Raw genomic sequence first — 16836 nt, 5'->3', positions numbered from 1 at the left:
TGCAGGTTTTCTCCCACATTAGATTGGGAGTTCTTTGAGGGGAGAGACTGTGTTTTTGCCCCAGCACCTAGCACAGTGCCTGGCACTTAATAATACTTACTGACTGACTAATAGTAATAACTCACATTTATAAAGTGTTTCAAGCTGCGCATGGTGTTTTACTTGTCTTACCTGATTTGAGTCTCACAACAACCCTGATAAGTAAGAGCTATAGGTGCCATTATCTCCATTCTACAGAGGAAGAAATTCATGGAGGTTCGGGGACTTGTTGGAGGGAGGGAGTGGATGACATAGCCAGTAAATATTGGAGGTGGAATTCAAACAGGTTATTCCTAACTCCCAGTCCAACATGCTACCCACTACCCTATACTTTCCCTCTTTTTTTCTTAAGTTTTTTCATTGCTCAGGTGGTAATGGTCCTAATTCATTTCAACCACAAAGGTTGAACACCTTGAAATAATATTGGGATAGCTGATTTCCTTGTGATGAGAAGTATCAAGCACGCAAGGAGTATTAATTAAGTATGAGTCTTATGCATGCCACCATGCTAGGGACTGTGGGGGAAACAAAGAAGTGTAAGACAGTATTTGCCTTCAGTTCATTCATTCAGTGAATGGATTTTTCTTAAATGATATGGCCCATGACAGGTACTAAGCCCTATGAATATGAAGACAAAAACAGATACAAAAATTCCTGCAGTCAAAGAGGTTATATTCTATAAGGGGAGGTTCAAAGAAGTTTAATAATTTCCTTATCAAAGGTTAATAACTTCAGGAAATGTATAGTATAGTTAGGAACACCTTCCCTAAGTCCTTGAAATGTTATATAACAATGCAAGGATTAAATCACAGACCATCTCTTGTGTTATCTTGTATGAAGGTAAATGTCAGAAATCATTGCCCAAAAAGCAATAGAAACTGAGTATTATAAGTTCTGAGATGAGATTGTCATCATCAACAAGAACAAAAATTAACAGACCTACTATGAGCTAGTTATTGGTGATACAAAGAAGTATAAAATATTATTCCTGTCTCCACCTAGAAGTTTACAATCTGTTGTCAGAAACAGTACATATACATAAATATATAAAGTTATGCTAATTACCGAACAAATGTTTTAATAACAAAACTATACCTGCTTTAAGACTTCAGAGAAAAGATGCAGAACTCTGACCTGGTTGAGGAAAATGGAAAATTCACTGGCTGAGATGGACTTTGTCCTGTACCTTGAAAGATTGGTAGGATTTAGATAAGTGGAGAGGAAAGGAATAGTATTCAAGGGATGTGTGCAATCACTTAGAATATTTAAAAGACAATGAGTAGATCAGAGCAGAACATACCTGTGAGGGAGAGAAGTTAGGTTGGGGCCAGACTTTGGAGGTCTTTGAAGGCCAAACTAAAGAGTTAGGATTTATTCTATAGCCAATGGGGAGCCAGTGGAAGCTTTTCAGCAGGGGAATGATATGTGTGAGAGCATATTTTACCCAAATTGATCTGACATTTGGTGTGTAGGATGGATTGGGCAAGACGGAAAGCAGAGGGGTCAGTTAGGCTGTTATAATAGTGCAAGCATGAGGTAATGAATGCTGGATTGAGATGGTAGCAGGGGGAATGGAAAGAAAAGGGCAGAGAAAATAATATAGGATTGGAAGAAAGACAACTTGAATTAGATGTGAAAATCTGGAAGTACAGTCTTCTAAGTTGACACCAAAATGTAAGTTTCATAATATGTGCAACTAGTATATATCAAATCTTCGAGTTATTAAAAGGATAATTGGCTGTGCTCTGCTCCTTAGTTTCCATATTTCATCCTGCTCTTCTATAAGAGGCAAATATTCATCTTTAAGAATGTGTCTAGGAGCAGCTAGGTGGCGCAGTGTATAGAGCACTGACCCTGGAGTCGGGGGGACCTGAGTTCAAATCCAACCTCAGACACATAACACTTAGTAGCTGTGTGACTCTGGGCAAGTCACTTAACCCCAATTGCCTCACAAAAATTAAATACACATACACACACACATACACACTTGGAATATCTCTGTAAAGTTTCTGCCAAGTAGAAGTACCATATTAACAAGTCCTTTGCATTATTACCATTGTTATCATTAAGAATACTCTATTATTACTGTAACGCAGACAGTATGTTTGTATTATACTTCTCTGAATGTAGGGAAGGCTACAGATTCAGTCCTAAGTGCTGAATTTCCAGGAAAGGATTCCAAGACCAAAAAATTCAGTCTTAGAAGATTACTCAGGGTAAATCTCTAAGCAGTGATTAGGAGCTAAATGGACAATGTTGTCAAAGGGGACTTTAGCTCTTCTGTTTGTGTCAAGTGGCAAATTCCTACATATTTCTTTTAAAATAAATTAGACTTGGCATGTTTTTAGGGTTACAACTCTATTTTCCATTTTACAAAATGAAGGAAAAAGAGAAGAGAGTTGGAAATTGTGGAGGGATAGAGGAGAGGAGAGAAAGAGAAAGAAAGAGAGAGAGAGAGAGCACAAAACCATATTAAAAAAAAAAAAGAACAACAACAACCTGAGGCCCTTGAGAGGCAGCCCCACCAGCCCCCTGGTTATTTGGGAAAGGAAAAGAGCTGAGCAGTAAGAGTGAATTACAACTCAGCTTCTGTGCCTATATAAAGTCTCCAAGGCCATTTCGCCTACTAGAGACTTTTTAAAGTAACAGAAATGTGGAAGGAATTACATCTGGTATTTCTAAGCTGATTGTGTAGCCAAGGGTTGGTAGAAAATGTTGAAAATGACTGAATTTTGAAAGAAATGCTAAGGTTATCACTAGTTCCCCCTAATTATTTTCATTTACTTAATTGATTAAATTGTAATTAGGTTAGGAGATATTTGTTTTAGTTTCTTTTTTTCTAGTTTCTCTTTTTCTAATGATAAGAAGACAATTCTTTTTTTTTGTAAAGCATTTTAAATTTTTGTTCATATACTGTAAGACTGAGTTGTTTTGGGAGTTTGCCATCCCTTATTTTTAAATTGATATTGATTGACAAGTAAAGTCTACAAGAAAAGGTGTTTTCTGGGAAAAGACTACACACATTTTCCCCAGAAAAGACCCAATTACACAAGAGTTCAGTCCAGAATAGATATTCGCATTGGTCATATCTGTAGTTTTATATCAAACCAGTATCTCATCACATGGCATCTGGACTTTCACTTCTACTTTATTTTAAACATATGTGTTACTTTCTGCTCTGTCCCTCATATTCCATATGACCTACAGATGGTTCTGTGAAGGAAAAGAGCTTCAGAACTCCCCAGACATCCAGATCCAGTGTGAGAACAGAGGTCTCCATACTCTAGTCATCACAGAGGCTTTCGAGGACGATACGGGACGTTACTCTTGCCTGGCTACGAATCCTAGTGGTTCAGACACAACATCTGCTGAAGTCTTCATTGAAGGTAAGGAGAAGAGAAATACTGAAATCTCCCAAGTTAAGACCGCCTCAGTATCCTACAGCTTCCAGGCTCAAATACTTTTCTAAACTATAACCATTTTAGCAGTGTTGTGATCCAAACCTATTTCCACCAAACAAACAAATACAACCCAAGAAAATGCCTTTGAAAGCCCAATTCATATGTCCTATTTTCCTGCATTTGATCCTCATAATTTGAAACATTTTTGGTAAAATTCACATGAATGTACACACTACTAAATACCAAGAGTTCTTTTGATCTTGCTCTAGTGAATTTAAAACAAGGTCTTACTTAAAACATAATGTCTATCAACTACATTAAATTATAGAATGCTTGGTGAAGGGGTAGGGAGTTGGAGGGTTCTAGGGATATGCAGAAGAATTCACCATTAGATGGAATATTGTATTGGGTTTTCCTATATTTTCATTAAACCCTAGGCATTTTCCTCCTTTCAATTATGGCTCTGTTGTTCTCTAAAATAACATCATTTTTGTCATAGCTTAGTATTTGTAAAGTAGTGAGGGGGTGATAACCTTGAAGGCAAAATGTGGTCTATTAAATTTATTATAGCATTTTATCAACAACAATATAATTCAAAACACTTGGAACCAACCTCTCTGAAAAGCATGAAACACTGCCTTACTTAAAAAGTTCCTGAAATCAGGAAAATCCACCACATAGATTGGTGCTTTGCCTGGTAATTGGTTGTCTTATAAAATTTAATAGTTAAAGTTCAGGAAGAAAAGGGAAGTCCCTAAAGTCACCATTACTTGAATCTTGAACTTTTCACCAGATAATTGCCCTCAGAGTTTTTCATTCTCTCTTTTTTTTTAAAGGAATAGCAAATATTCAGTAATGAACTTATTTAATATCCTCATTTGTATATCCTCTAACACTGGCCTCCTAAGATCAAGTAAGAAATATTTTCCTTCTAAAAGTAACAACTGCCTTTGCCCAGTGTTTATGTTTGGCCTGTGCGCTGCGCATCTAATAAAAGACTTTTTAGCTCTGTCCTGGGAAACCAGAGAGTGGATGTGCTGTACTGTCAATGAAATCCACATATGAAGTTGAGAGATAGCTTGGGTATTGGCCTTGAGAGTGCTGTAGGATAAAATGAACTAAACCTAATTACATTCATTCAAGTTGCTTGAAATACTGTTATAGTGTATGCTATAGAATGCTAGCTTTGAAGGCTATAGAATGCTAGCTTTGAAGGTAGAGAACCTGGATTCACATCTTGGCTTTGCCACTTAGGTGAGTGACTTTGAGCAAGTCACTTTCCTCTATGGACCTCTATTTCCTAAAATGAGGGGGTTGGTCCCTGGGGTCCCTTCCAACTCTTGATCTGTAATCCTGTTATCTTGATGTCAATCATCAATGTGATATAGCAGAAAGAGCCCTGAACTGCAAGAGAAATGGTCTAGTTTTATTCACATTTCTGCTAACTAACTATGTGACCTTGGCTAAGTCAATCCTTTCTTGACCTAAGTTTCCTCAGATGCAAAATGGGGGAGGGGGGGAGAGAATCATAATAAGTCATGGAATCATGATATCGTAGATTTAGAGCCAGAAGGGGACTTTAGAGGTCACCTAAATCAATCCCCTCATTATGCAGAGGAAGAAATTGAGTCCTAAAGAGATGAAGTCACTTGTTCAAGGCCACACAATGGCAGCACTGGTATTTGAACTCACATCCTATCTATGATTCTCCATCCAACACTCTATTTACTGCTTCCTAAGATGACCTGTAAGGGCCCTTCCAATTTCTTAAGTTCAGTGAGATTTATCTGAAAATGGCTAAGGTTCCTACTCTCATATTGCAGCAGGAGCAGATACGAAAGAGAGAGTCTTGAAATCATACATAGTGTAACCAGTTGTCTAATGAATTAAAATGTACCAAAGATACCTCTATACCACAGCTGTTAAATGTAAGCATATTAATATACCAACAGTAGACTTTCTTGGGTTGAGATTGATTCTTCTGCCATCTTCATGCCATACCATGGCATGTGTACCTTTCTGGCCCTGCCTATCTTCCACTTCTACTTTTAGTAAGAATAATTATATAAATATTATCATTCCTAGAATGTATATGTTAATCAGTTGTCCTGTGGCTCCACTCACCATCCTTATCATCACCAATCCAAAACCCCACTCCAGTGGCTTGTTGTTCAGTTGTGTCCTACTCTTTTGTGACTCCATATTTGCCATTTCTGTCCCCAGTGGATTAAGGTAAACAGAGATTAAGTGATTTGCCCAGGGTCACACAGCTCATGTCTAAGGCTGGATTTGAATTCAGGTCTTGTTGACTCCAAGTTCAGCACTCTTATCCATTGAATCATCTAGGTGCTCACACTCCATGGCTACCACTCCCTTATACATAAGCTCATTGAATGCAGGAACTGAATTTCTATTTGTATTTATATGTCCAGCACTTATCACAAATGCGTGGCACATACGAAGTGCCTAATAACTGTTTTTTTATTCATTCATTTGCAAACCTGACATGTTGAACATCTTTATTTTTTATTTTTTGACTTCTTCTACAATCCTGAAACATCCAGTATTGGTAAGTAGATTCAGGGACTCTAAGCACAGAACATTTTTCATTGTTGCATCTAGTACTTCTAAATGAAAGCTAACAGACTGACAGTCTGTTTTATGATGACTCGGAAGAGTCTGTTCCAGTCCATCTATGTGTTGGGTCAGTTTCACACCTCCAACAAAAGCATTGGCTTTTTCCCATGTACCCTTTTCCACATGGAAGCACTGATCTGACTGTAGTTGCCACACAACCATCAAGCGTTAGAGACTCTAATCACTGTATACTGACTTTAGACAGATTGAGTATGAAGAGAGTAGGAGGGAATGGAGGAGAGGGAGATTCAACAATCCATCTCATCTCTCAAGACCAAGGTTAATTGCCTTATAAAAATGATTTAATTGGTTTTACAAAATGTGCAAAATAATGTTAGACAGCTGACAAGTACAGCATGTTAGAGTCCACAAGTCCAATTATGTGAAATGTGAGAGAAGCATTGATGCTTCTCTTAGTTTTGCCTCATGACTCAAAGTGAAGACCTACTTTGCCATAATTTTCATGTTTCATTTCCATCAGGGCCAAATTAGGCTCAGATCTATTCCCACTGAATTACTGTCTAAAGCACCTCCACCATTAGTATGTCAACATAAAGTTGTGCCAAATCCATTAGAAAGTATCAAGTGTGCCTTTTGAATTGGAAAACTCAAAAAACTCTCTAACAGGTCAAAGGTATTCATTGGAAACCTTATTTTTGCTCTAGTTACAAAAGTCACTTTACTTAAGCCCTATTTCAGTGTCTCATAACTAAATGGAAGGAATCCTGGTACTTTTGAAGGTTCTTGAACTGAATTGCAAGCTCTGCCAGGACACCCCAAGCTGAAAAGGCTTGGGGTGTCGGCATGTCTGCCAGCTCCATGTTGTCCTCCAAGGACCAACTTAGCTAAGTTTGAAGGGGATCACTGACAATACTTGACCACTGTGATGAACTGTTTTAGCCACAGAAATCCATTACACAGTTGACTAAGGCATGAAGGGGTGGCTTTATGAATAGATGGAAAAAATACGCAAGCCAAAGTAATCATAGATCTTTAAATATCTGAAGTATAAAATTCAGGCAGTTAAATGATAAGGAAACAAAATGCAATGGAAGATTGGGGAACCAATAAATATTACTGCAAATCTGACCACAGTGCTTAGAAAAAAATTCAACTACTTTTTTCAAATCAAATTAAGAAATATGTGTTGAATAGAAACTTTCCACGAAGAAATGCAAAGCCTCTAAGATCTTGTCTTATAAGACTAGTCTAGCTGGAGAGACAAAACCGAAAAAACTAGAGTTGGACAGGTACAATATTAATATGGCAAAAGTTAAGTAACACTAAAAGATTTATATGAGATCAAGACAATAGAAATTATAAGATTGTATGTGATCATTTACCAGATGAAGTATGAAGACAGTAAATACTGTTGGCACTCAGAGGCAAGTGGCATTACTTTAATCAAGTATTTATTAAGCACTTTCTGTGTGATAGACACAATCGCTATGTGATAGATAGGCATTGGGGATATAAATACAAAGAAAGGGACAGTCCTCATTTTTAGTATATTCAATTAGGGAAGAAAACATGTGTATGTGTAAGTATATACAGAATTAATACATGCAAAACAAATACAAAATTAACACAAGAAAGGAAGGAAAGGCATTTTAGGCTAGGATGTTCAAGAAAGGTCTCATGTTGGTTGGATTTGAGTTTGGTCTTGTAGAGTAGGTCGGATTTGGACTGACAGAGATGATACTGCAGGTGGATAAGAGGCTTATCTAGTTCAGAACTAGAAGGAACCTTAGATGTCATCTATTCAAAATCCGTTATTTTGCAGACAAGGAAAATGAGACCCAGAGAGGTTTAGAGACTTAAGGAGATGAACTGATATGGTATGACATGAAGAAAGGTGCAAAGGCAGAACAATTCAAAGGGTATATAATCTATAATAATTAACAAGTTTGTTGGCATCAATGGGGAGAATGAATTTGTAGGTTTCTAACAATTGTATTTACTTGCACTGAAGTTGACTCCTTCCAGGGCAATTATTTTTCCACTCAAACTGGGATCATGAGATGGAATTATATGGTTTAAATCATTCCCATTGCTGATAGAGCGAATTGGTACCAATGAAACTGCTCCGCTGGACCACAGTGGCCCTTCTGTAGAGCCTGAATGCTTAGGGAGAACAGTCAAAAAAGATTATGTTTAATGATTTTAAATTTAATGATTAATAATAATATAAATTAATTCTGTTTAATGATAAATGCTCTCATTTTGAAAGCAGCCATTTCTGTTTCTCCATGCTTCTGGAAATTTTGACATCATTTAGAGAATAAAGAGAAACTCTCAGGTGAGATGAATGAGGGGAACAGGAAATTGTATTTACTGCTCCAAACTGAGAGGAGAGAATATACACAAAAGGAAATAAATTTCAGGTGAAAAAGAATGCCATTCAGGCCTCTATCTTTCTAGATATTTGGTATTGAGAAAGTATGAGAGAGGAAAAAAACAACTCCTTGGCAGTGATCCTGAGGAAAAACTTAGTGTTATTGCTTGAGGTTGCAACCAGGTGATTGACCTTTATTATATTAGATACTTCCTTGAAAAGCTAAGGAAAAGACAGTCTGTTGACACTTGTCTCTAGCACTCCCTTACCAGAAAGGAATGTTATTCTCCATTAAGCACCAGTACCGCAGAGATAGTCTAGCCCCAGACTCCTTCCCCATCTTTGTGGCCATTTTGTCAGCAATAATAAGGTAGAGTGGACAGAGTGCTCAGTTTGTAGTATCTCAGTTCAAACACTGGCTCTTCAACTTATCTAGTTCTGTGACCATGAGACAATTGTTTAATCTCTCTGGGCCTCAGTTTTTATGACCATCCATAAAATGAGGGGGTTGGACTAAATTAACTCTAAGGTGTCAATTAGCAATAAATTCATAGTTAATTAAATACAAAAGCATCTCAAATAACTAATAGCTTTAAAAATATACTTTAAAAAACACTTCCCATTTCTCAGGGGAGGAAGAGGGAACCTTTGAGTATAGAATGTTGCATATTTTTTGCTTCACTGTTTTTCTTTATTCCAAAGAAAAATTCTATGGGAATTGAGTTTGTTAGGAAATAACCATGATGTAGAAGAAAAAAAAAAAGAGCACCAAAATATTACTGCAGGAAAACAGCGTTTTAACATATTCTAGTATCAATCACATAAATACATAGATATAATGGCCCCAGTGAAAGAAGCTAGAAAACTTCCAACAAGTGTCCTTCCCTCCTCAAGCTCAAGGGATGACTTACATATACTGAAGAAGAAGCTAGCCTGACACCTGAGATGTTGCCCTGGACAGCAGGTGCAAAGCAGATGACAAAAGGGATAAGGTAGAATGGGGAAGGAGGAAGAAATCGCCCTGTGAGAGTGTTGGCACAGATAAGGGGATTCGATCCACCACCTCCAACAGAAGCTGCCTTGTCACTTGAGATGAAAGGTGACATTGAGTTTTGACTGGGGTGGGCAGGTGTGTGTGGAAAGCCCATTGAAGCCCTGTTTGTTCTACTTTCTTCCCCCCACTCCAAAAAAAATTACCAAGTATGGCCTGTTTCTATGTATCAGCTTTTGCTGTGACTCTCAAAAAATAAAAAGAAGCAGAAATGACTCTTAAAATATAGGTAAAATGACACCTTTTTTTTCCAGTGCTACCTTACAAGTGTATGTTTTAAATATTTGAAGTCAGATTCGACTAACCTGTTTGTGTGCCCATGTCAACAGCAAGAGACAGGGTTCATTTCAAAAAATGCCATAGCTATCACAATATCCACTGGGCTTCAGCCCTAACCACTCTAATGAAGGCTCTTAGTAATTTCCAATGACTTCCTAACAACCAAAGATCAAAGATCAGATAATTTATCAGACTAGGTTTTCTTCTAAGAAGTGATCTGATCCAAGCCTTCATCTTCCCTGATATTTGCAACATTCATTACTGTTTACTACTTCCTCAGTCCTTTTTTTAAAAATATAATTTATTGATACATTTTGTCTTTATCTGACCAGTGGTGTTTCCCATCCAGACTCAACCCTCTCTTGTGACACAGAAAAGGAGTAAACTAAACACATCCCAGCCAGGCAATGAATATGGTATTTGGTCTTAGTTGTCCCCCCATCTCTCTGCCATCAGGGAGGAGGCAAATTTCGTTATCTCTTCTCTGCAACCTTCATTAACTCAGAGTTCAACTTCTTTTTAGCTACCTGTCCATTTACTTGAGAATGTCAGTTCCTTCAGAGTAAGATTTTTCATTCTTTATACTTGGATCTCTAGCACTTAATAGAGCTTCTAGCACTCATTAAGTGCTTAGTCAGTGCTTGGGGATTGATTGCAGTCATCGAGCGCATTGTTCTCTTTGTTCTGTTTATTTCAGTCTGTATCAGTTCATATAAATCTTCCCTCATTGCTCTGAATTCCCCATCCTAGTAATTTCTTACTGATCAATAATATTCTATTATGTTCATATAGACATACCCTCTCTTCCCTTGGTTTTTCCTCAACCTTTCTGACTGTTCCTTCACAGGTCCTTTTGTTGCCATCTTTTTCTCTTTTCCACAACCCTCACAGGCCTTCCCTGAGGTCCTCTGCTTTTCTTTTTGTCTGCTCATTCCCTTGGTGATATTACACATTCCCACAGTGACCACTATCCTGTCTATGTAAATGATTTCTAAATCTATATGTCTGGGTTCAACCTTTCTCTGAAGTCCCGTCGCCCATCTCCAGTTTCCCTCTGGTCATTTCCACTTGTATGTCCCATTATCACTGCACACTCAACATGTCTAAAATAAAAGACATTATCTTCCTTGATTCCTCTTCCTGATTCCCCTGTAGCTTTAAAGATATCAACATTTTCCCCAATTACACAATTTAGAAATATGAGACATTGACTCCCTAGTCATCTTTACTTCCCATACCATAAGCAATCCTGTCCTCTTTGCCCTTTACGATGTCTGATTTTTTTAATTTTCATTACTATTTCCCTTATTACCTGGTGCCTGCCTGTATTACAGACCTAGTTTTTTGCCTTATCTCTCTGCCTTTTCCTCCCACCCATCGTCCTACATATCATCATCAGATAAATCTTTCTAAAACACCGTATTTATAATGTGACTCCTCTGGTCAGAAATCTTCAGTTACATATAGGACAAACTCTGTATCCCAGCTTTCCAGTAATTGGACCTCAGTTCACCTTTCTGGCCTTATTTACCACTTCTCCCAAACCAAATGAATGCCGAACCCATCTGGCCTACTCCCTGACTCCCCCAGGTACCTTGCACTTTCCAAACTCCATCTATTCATGCTCAGTGCTATGAGTGATACAAAAATAACTAAGACATGGTCCTTCCTCTTAAGCAATTTTATAATCCATAGAGGATATAAGTGAGTGAAGACAAATACAGGGCAGTATATGACAACTAACACAGGAATAGTACCAAGGGCTGTCAGAGTTTAGATAAGGAAGAGATTGCCTCCCAGTGGGGTAATTTAAGACGGTCTCAGGAAAGATATGGCATTGGAAATAGGCTCTGAAGAATGCATTGAATTTTAAGCAGCTAAAATGGGGGCATTCCTGGTCAAAAGAATGGTCTACATAAAGTCGGGAAGAGGGGAAAAGTATAAGGTGTATATGAGGAATAATTTGCTAGAATCATAGAGTATGTTTATTAATATAAGCTAACATATTTATATAGCACTTTAAGGTTTGCAAAGTGCTTTACAAATTTTTTCTCATTTGCTCCTCACAATAACCCTGGGAAGCAGATACTGTTATTATCCCCATTTTGCAGATGAGGAAACTGAAGCTGAAAAAGGTCAAATGACTTGCCTAGGGCCACACAGTTTAATAACAATAACAACAACAGCAATGGCAGCTAGATGGTGCCATGGATAGAGTGCCAGCCCTGAAGTCAGGAGGACCTGAGTTCAAATCTGGCCTCAGACATTTACTAGCTCTGGGACCCTGGGCAGTCACTTGTTTGCCTCATTTCCTCATCTGGAAAATGAGCTGGAGAAGGCAATGGCAAACCACTCCAGCATCCTTGCCAAGAGACCCCCAAATGGGATCATGGAGAGTTGGACCCACTGAAACAACTCAACAAAATAATTATAATACATCATCATGGATGACATTTATATAGCACTTTGTGTTCTGAAAAGTGCTTGACAAATATTGATTTGATCCTCACAATAACCCTCAGAAGTATGTGCTATTCTTATCTCTTTACATGTGAGGAAAATGAGGTTGAGAAGTGTTAAGTAACTTGCTCAGGATCACACAGGTAATAAGTATCTGAGGAAGGATTTGAATTTAAATCTTTCCAACCATTTTTTTACCTAACTTCAGGCTAGTGGACACTGGGTCTAGAAAAGGTAATTTGGGGAAAGATAGTGGGGGTCCTTGAATGCCAAATTGAAGACTTAAGATTCTTATTCAGTAAGCTTTGGGAATCCAGTAAAGACTTATAAACAAGAAGAATGTCGTGATCTCAGAGTAATGCTACAAGACTAAATGAATTGAAGGAAGAAAGATTCAGGCATGAAGAACTATTGTTGTCCTACATATATGAAAATATTTAAAGAAGCACTTTTCTGTGGTATCCAAAAACTAGAAATAAAGTGGGTGCTCATTGCTGGGGAATTGCTGAACAAATTGTGATATATGAATGAAATGAATTATTTTATCATAAGAAACTAATGTAAAAAATTTAGAGACATGTGGAAAGATTTGTATGACCTGATGCAGAGTGAAGTAAGCAAAACTAAGTGAACAGTAAACACAGCTAGAACAATAATGTCAAGGAAAATAACATTGAAAATCTAAGAACCCATATTGCTGCAATGACATGCTTGACTCCCCAGGACTGATGAATATACCTACCTACCTTTTCTCTGTACAAAGGTGGTGGGACTACAGGTACAGAATAAGTCATGGCCAGCTAGATAGTGTCGTAGTTTGTTTGGTTTAATTGTTTTTCCTCATTGCAAAGTATGCAGGGGAGGCCAGGGCAAGAGAAGGGAGGGGTTATTGGGAAAATAAAGTGATATTTTTAAAAGAACCATTAATAATATATTATTAATACAATCAATATAATTAATTTAATGTTAAGTAACAATTAAAATGATTAATAATATAATTAGTATTACATTATTATAATATTATAATAGTTCTTTGAAGTATTAAGGATACAAATTCAAGTAGGTACCATGTAAGTACAAAGGAGGGATAGATATAAAGGATATAGCAAAGGAAAAATCTATTTAACAATCAACTGATTAGATATTAGAGGCAAGAGTGAAGGTGAATTCAAAAAGGATTCCCTGGTTTCAAGTCATTCAGATAATGAAGGTGCCATTCACAGAAATAACAAAGACAGGAGAAAAGCTGGTTTGGGAGGAAAAATTAGTTCAAGTAGGATATTCAGATAGAAAAGTCTGTAATTGGAAATATGGATATTGAGCTAAGGATACAGATTAGAGTCATCCCCATAGAGGTGTTAGCTGAAGCTATGGAAATTAATACAATTTCTAGTAGTAATAGCTAGCATTTATATAGCACTTTAAAATTTGCAAAACACTTTAAAAATACTATTACATTTTATCTTCACAACAACCCTAGGAGGTAGGTATTGTTATTGTCCCCACTTTACAAATGAGGAAAGTGAGATAGAGATTACTTGACTTGCCCAGGGTTAGAAAGCTAGAAAATATTTAATGCTCCATCCACTGTACCATGAGTGTGTGTGTGTGTGTGTGTGTGTGTGTGTGTGTAGAGGGAGAGAAGGGAGGGAGGAAACAGGGTGAAGACAAGAAAACTAAGGATAGAATCTTGGAAAATTCCTCCATTTAGAGAACAAGAGAAAAACGATGAATGGTTCCAAGGTAGGCATCAAATTGGGATAATGCAGTGCCAGGAAAGCTACAGGTAAATCATCAATTTTGTCTAAGGCTTCAAAGAGGTCAAAGGCAATGAGGACTTATTTTGATGACTGTCATTCTGTTATCCCTACCTGGGCTGTTAATCTCCCTCTTCCTTAGCTATGAGAATCTTACCTATCTCTCTATATTGTTTGTGGTACATCTGCAGTTTGTAGCATCACCAAAGTACTGGGTACTAGATAAATTAACAGGAGTTTTGGCTCCAGGATTTTCTGTGGACTGCCGTACAAGTAGGGAGAATACTTCCTGCTTATCATCTTCCTTAGGAATAAACTCAAGTGTACCCTTGTAAAAGTTGAAGCTAAGGTCTGCACTGATATTAAATAACTAACATTTATAGAACACTTTAAGGTTTGCAAAGCATTTTACATATCTTATCTGATCCATACAACAGCCCTATTATCTCCATTTTACACATGTAGAAACTGAGAATGAAAGAAATTGTTACTTGCCTAGAGTCACACAGGTAGGAAGTGTCTGAGGCAGAATTCAAACTCAGGTCTTCCTGACTCCAAATCCAGCATTCTAACTACTATAGCACTTACCTGCCATGTAGGTTTTATGGCTCTCAGGAACGCTGAGAAGACAGGAGAACATTTCCATCTTCTGTGTATGACGTAGAGGACTCCATCGCTATTCATAGATCACATCTGAAGAGACAAAGTATAAATTATATGAAGGGAGAAAGATCTTTGCCAGTGCAAAAGACAGCACCCATATAGAGACTCACAATGCTCATGCTTTTCAGATCCTCTGAAAGTGAATGACACGATCCAGATACATTTAGATTACAAACAAGATTACAGACTTGAAGTTTATTACTGGTAACCTCTATATGGTAACTAGTGGTGCTAACTTAGATTAAATTGCCTCGGTCATCAATAGAGAAAAGCATCCTGGCTCTTTTGGTGGTGTCCATATGGAGGATGTCAATGATGGGAACTCCTAAGTTTGGAAACTGACTCTACCATTGCAGTTTGGCACCATCTCTGCAACTTATAGTCTTATATGGACTTAAACCGAGATCTTTCTAGCTTCAAGGCCAACTATATGTTATGATACTTCTCTTACGTGATATATATAGGCAACTATGATTTGATCAGCGTGAGAAACTCCTATTTTGGATGCACCTTCCAAAAATGCAGATATCAAGCCCAAGCACTTATTAAGAAACAGGCACTATGTTAAACACTGGGGAAGGCAAAAACAGATGCTCCCTTCAAGGAATTCATATTCTAATGAGGAAGGCAACATGCAAAATATACAAATACATATTCAAAATATGCAAATATGTAAAATGTAGCAGAATAAATGGGAGGAAATCTCAGAGGGAAAGTCACTTATACCTCAGGGGACCAGAAGAGGCCTTTTGGTGGTCATCCTTCATTCTTGAAGAGCTTCAGTTTCCTTACCTGTAGAATGAGAAAAGATCAAGTGTATACTTTGTAATATAGTCATTTCAGTAAGTGCCCTATCCCCCAAACAGAATGTAAGCCCTTTCAGAACAGTGCAGTGCCTTAATTAAACTCTGTATCTTCCTCAGCAGTGTTTGCCACAGAGTAATCATTTAATAATTGTTGAAGGATCAATTTTAACAAGCTTAGTTGAGAAATTTCTAGATTTGATACTTAATTTAAGAAAGTTCAAGAAAGTAAACTTTCTTTTAAAATGTGCTGTTATATTTTAAACATAAAAACAGAGCAGTAGAACAGTGGTATGCATGAAAGTCCTCTGGAGAGAGAGGACCAGGGTTCAAACCTCACCTCTAACATTTACCTTATGTATGACGTTAGACAAGTCAGTGACTTCTCCGGACCTCAGTTTTGTCATCTGTAAAATGAGGGAGTTGGATTAGATGTTTCCCTAAGGTCCTTTTCACCTCTAGATATACGATCATAAGGTAGATCTTAGATCTCGAACTGCTAGAAGCTACTTCACAAGGTTGTGATTAGTCCTTAAGCAGGTGTGTGCTGGAGCTGGCTCATACAGACTATTGAGAAGAAATGGTTAAATTTTTGGTGTGAGCATTTACTCAGTAATTAGCAAATGCTACAAATCAGGGTTTAATTTATTGTGGGTTTTAAAAAATCATTTAGACTTATGAAAGTGATGGGGAAAATGTTAACAATGTAAATTAAATTAAAAAGTGTGTCATGCATTTGGTGGGGGAGCTGTTTGTTAAACATTTACTAGCATAATTTGTTCTCAAGTGAAGTAATTTATGTAAAGCATTCAGTAAATTTAAAATCTCTACATGTGATCATGTGTATATTGAGTGAAAATAACAGATTATTTGTAAAAGATTATACATCCAAACCCTAATATCCTTGCTCTTTATCATTTCCAAGCTAGCGAAACCAGCTCTATGTGTTAATTTTTTTCTAAAAGAACTTTTCCACTCTGAGCAATCTGAAACATCATCTCTCTTACTGTATAAGCAAGCCAAAATGATACTTTAAACCTAGTAGTCAAGCATCAAGGTAACAGAAACTCCTGAGACAAATAGAAAAGCCATTAAGATATAGAGGCAACTGGTAGTACAGTGGATGAAGTGCTGGACTTCTTTAGCAGGAACACCTGAGTTTGAATTCAGCCCCAGACATTTAGTTGTGTGAATAGGAGTGACTTAGCTTAGCTAAGTTTTTAATTTTTCTCTACCTCAGTTTCTTCATCTCTAAAATTGGGATAATAATAGGACTTATCTCCCAGGGTTGTTGTGAAGCTCAATTAAGATCCTTGTAAATGCCTTTCTAAACCTTAAAACACTATATAAATGCTATTGTTTATTATTATTATTATTATTATTATTATTATTATTATTATTATTATTATTA

At 37.2% G+C, this 16836-nt stretch overlaps 1 protein-coding gene across 1 annotated transcript in view; it reads left to right on the top strand.

Annotated features, from left to right (window-relative positions):
• The window catches only part of PALLD (palladin, cytoskeletal associated protein), a 520996-nt gene that overhangs the window by 197564 nt on the left and 306596 nt on the right, over positions 1 to 16836 (top strand). Inside the window, exon 2 of the mRNA XM_027837582.1 lies at positions 3247 to 3425. Within this exon, the coding sequence (XP_027693383.1) occupies positions 3247 to 3425 (179 nt within the window). The remainder of the gene's footprint in view (positions 1 to 3246; positions 3426 to 16836) is intronic.

This window comes from Vombatus ursinus, unplaced genomic scaffold (genome assembly GCF_900497805.2).
Source record: "Vombatus ursinus unplaced genomic scaffold, bare-nosed wombat genome assembly UNPS02014821.1, whole genome shotgun sequence".
Lineage (NCBI taxonomy): Eukaryota > Metazoa > Chordata > Mammalia > Diprotodontia > Vombatidae > Vombatus > Vombatus ursinus.
The sequence above is the reverse complement of the archived record's forward strand: the minus strand, read 5'-3'. Positions and strand labels throughout refer to the sequence as shown.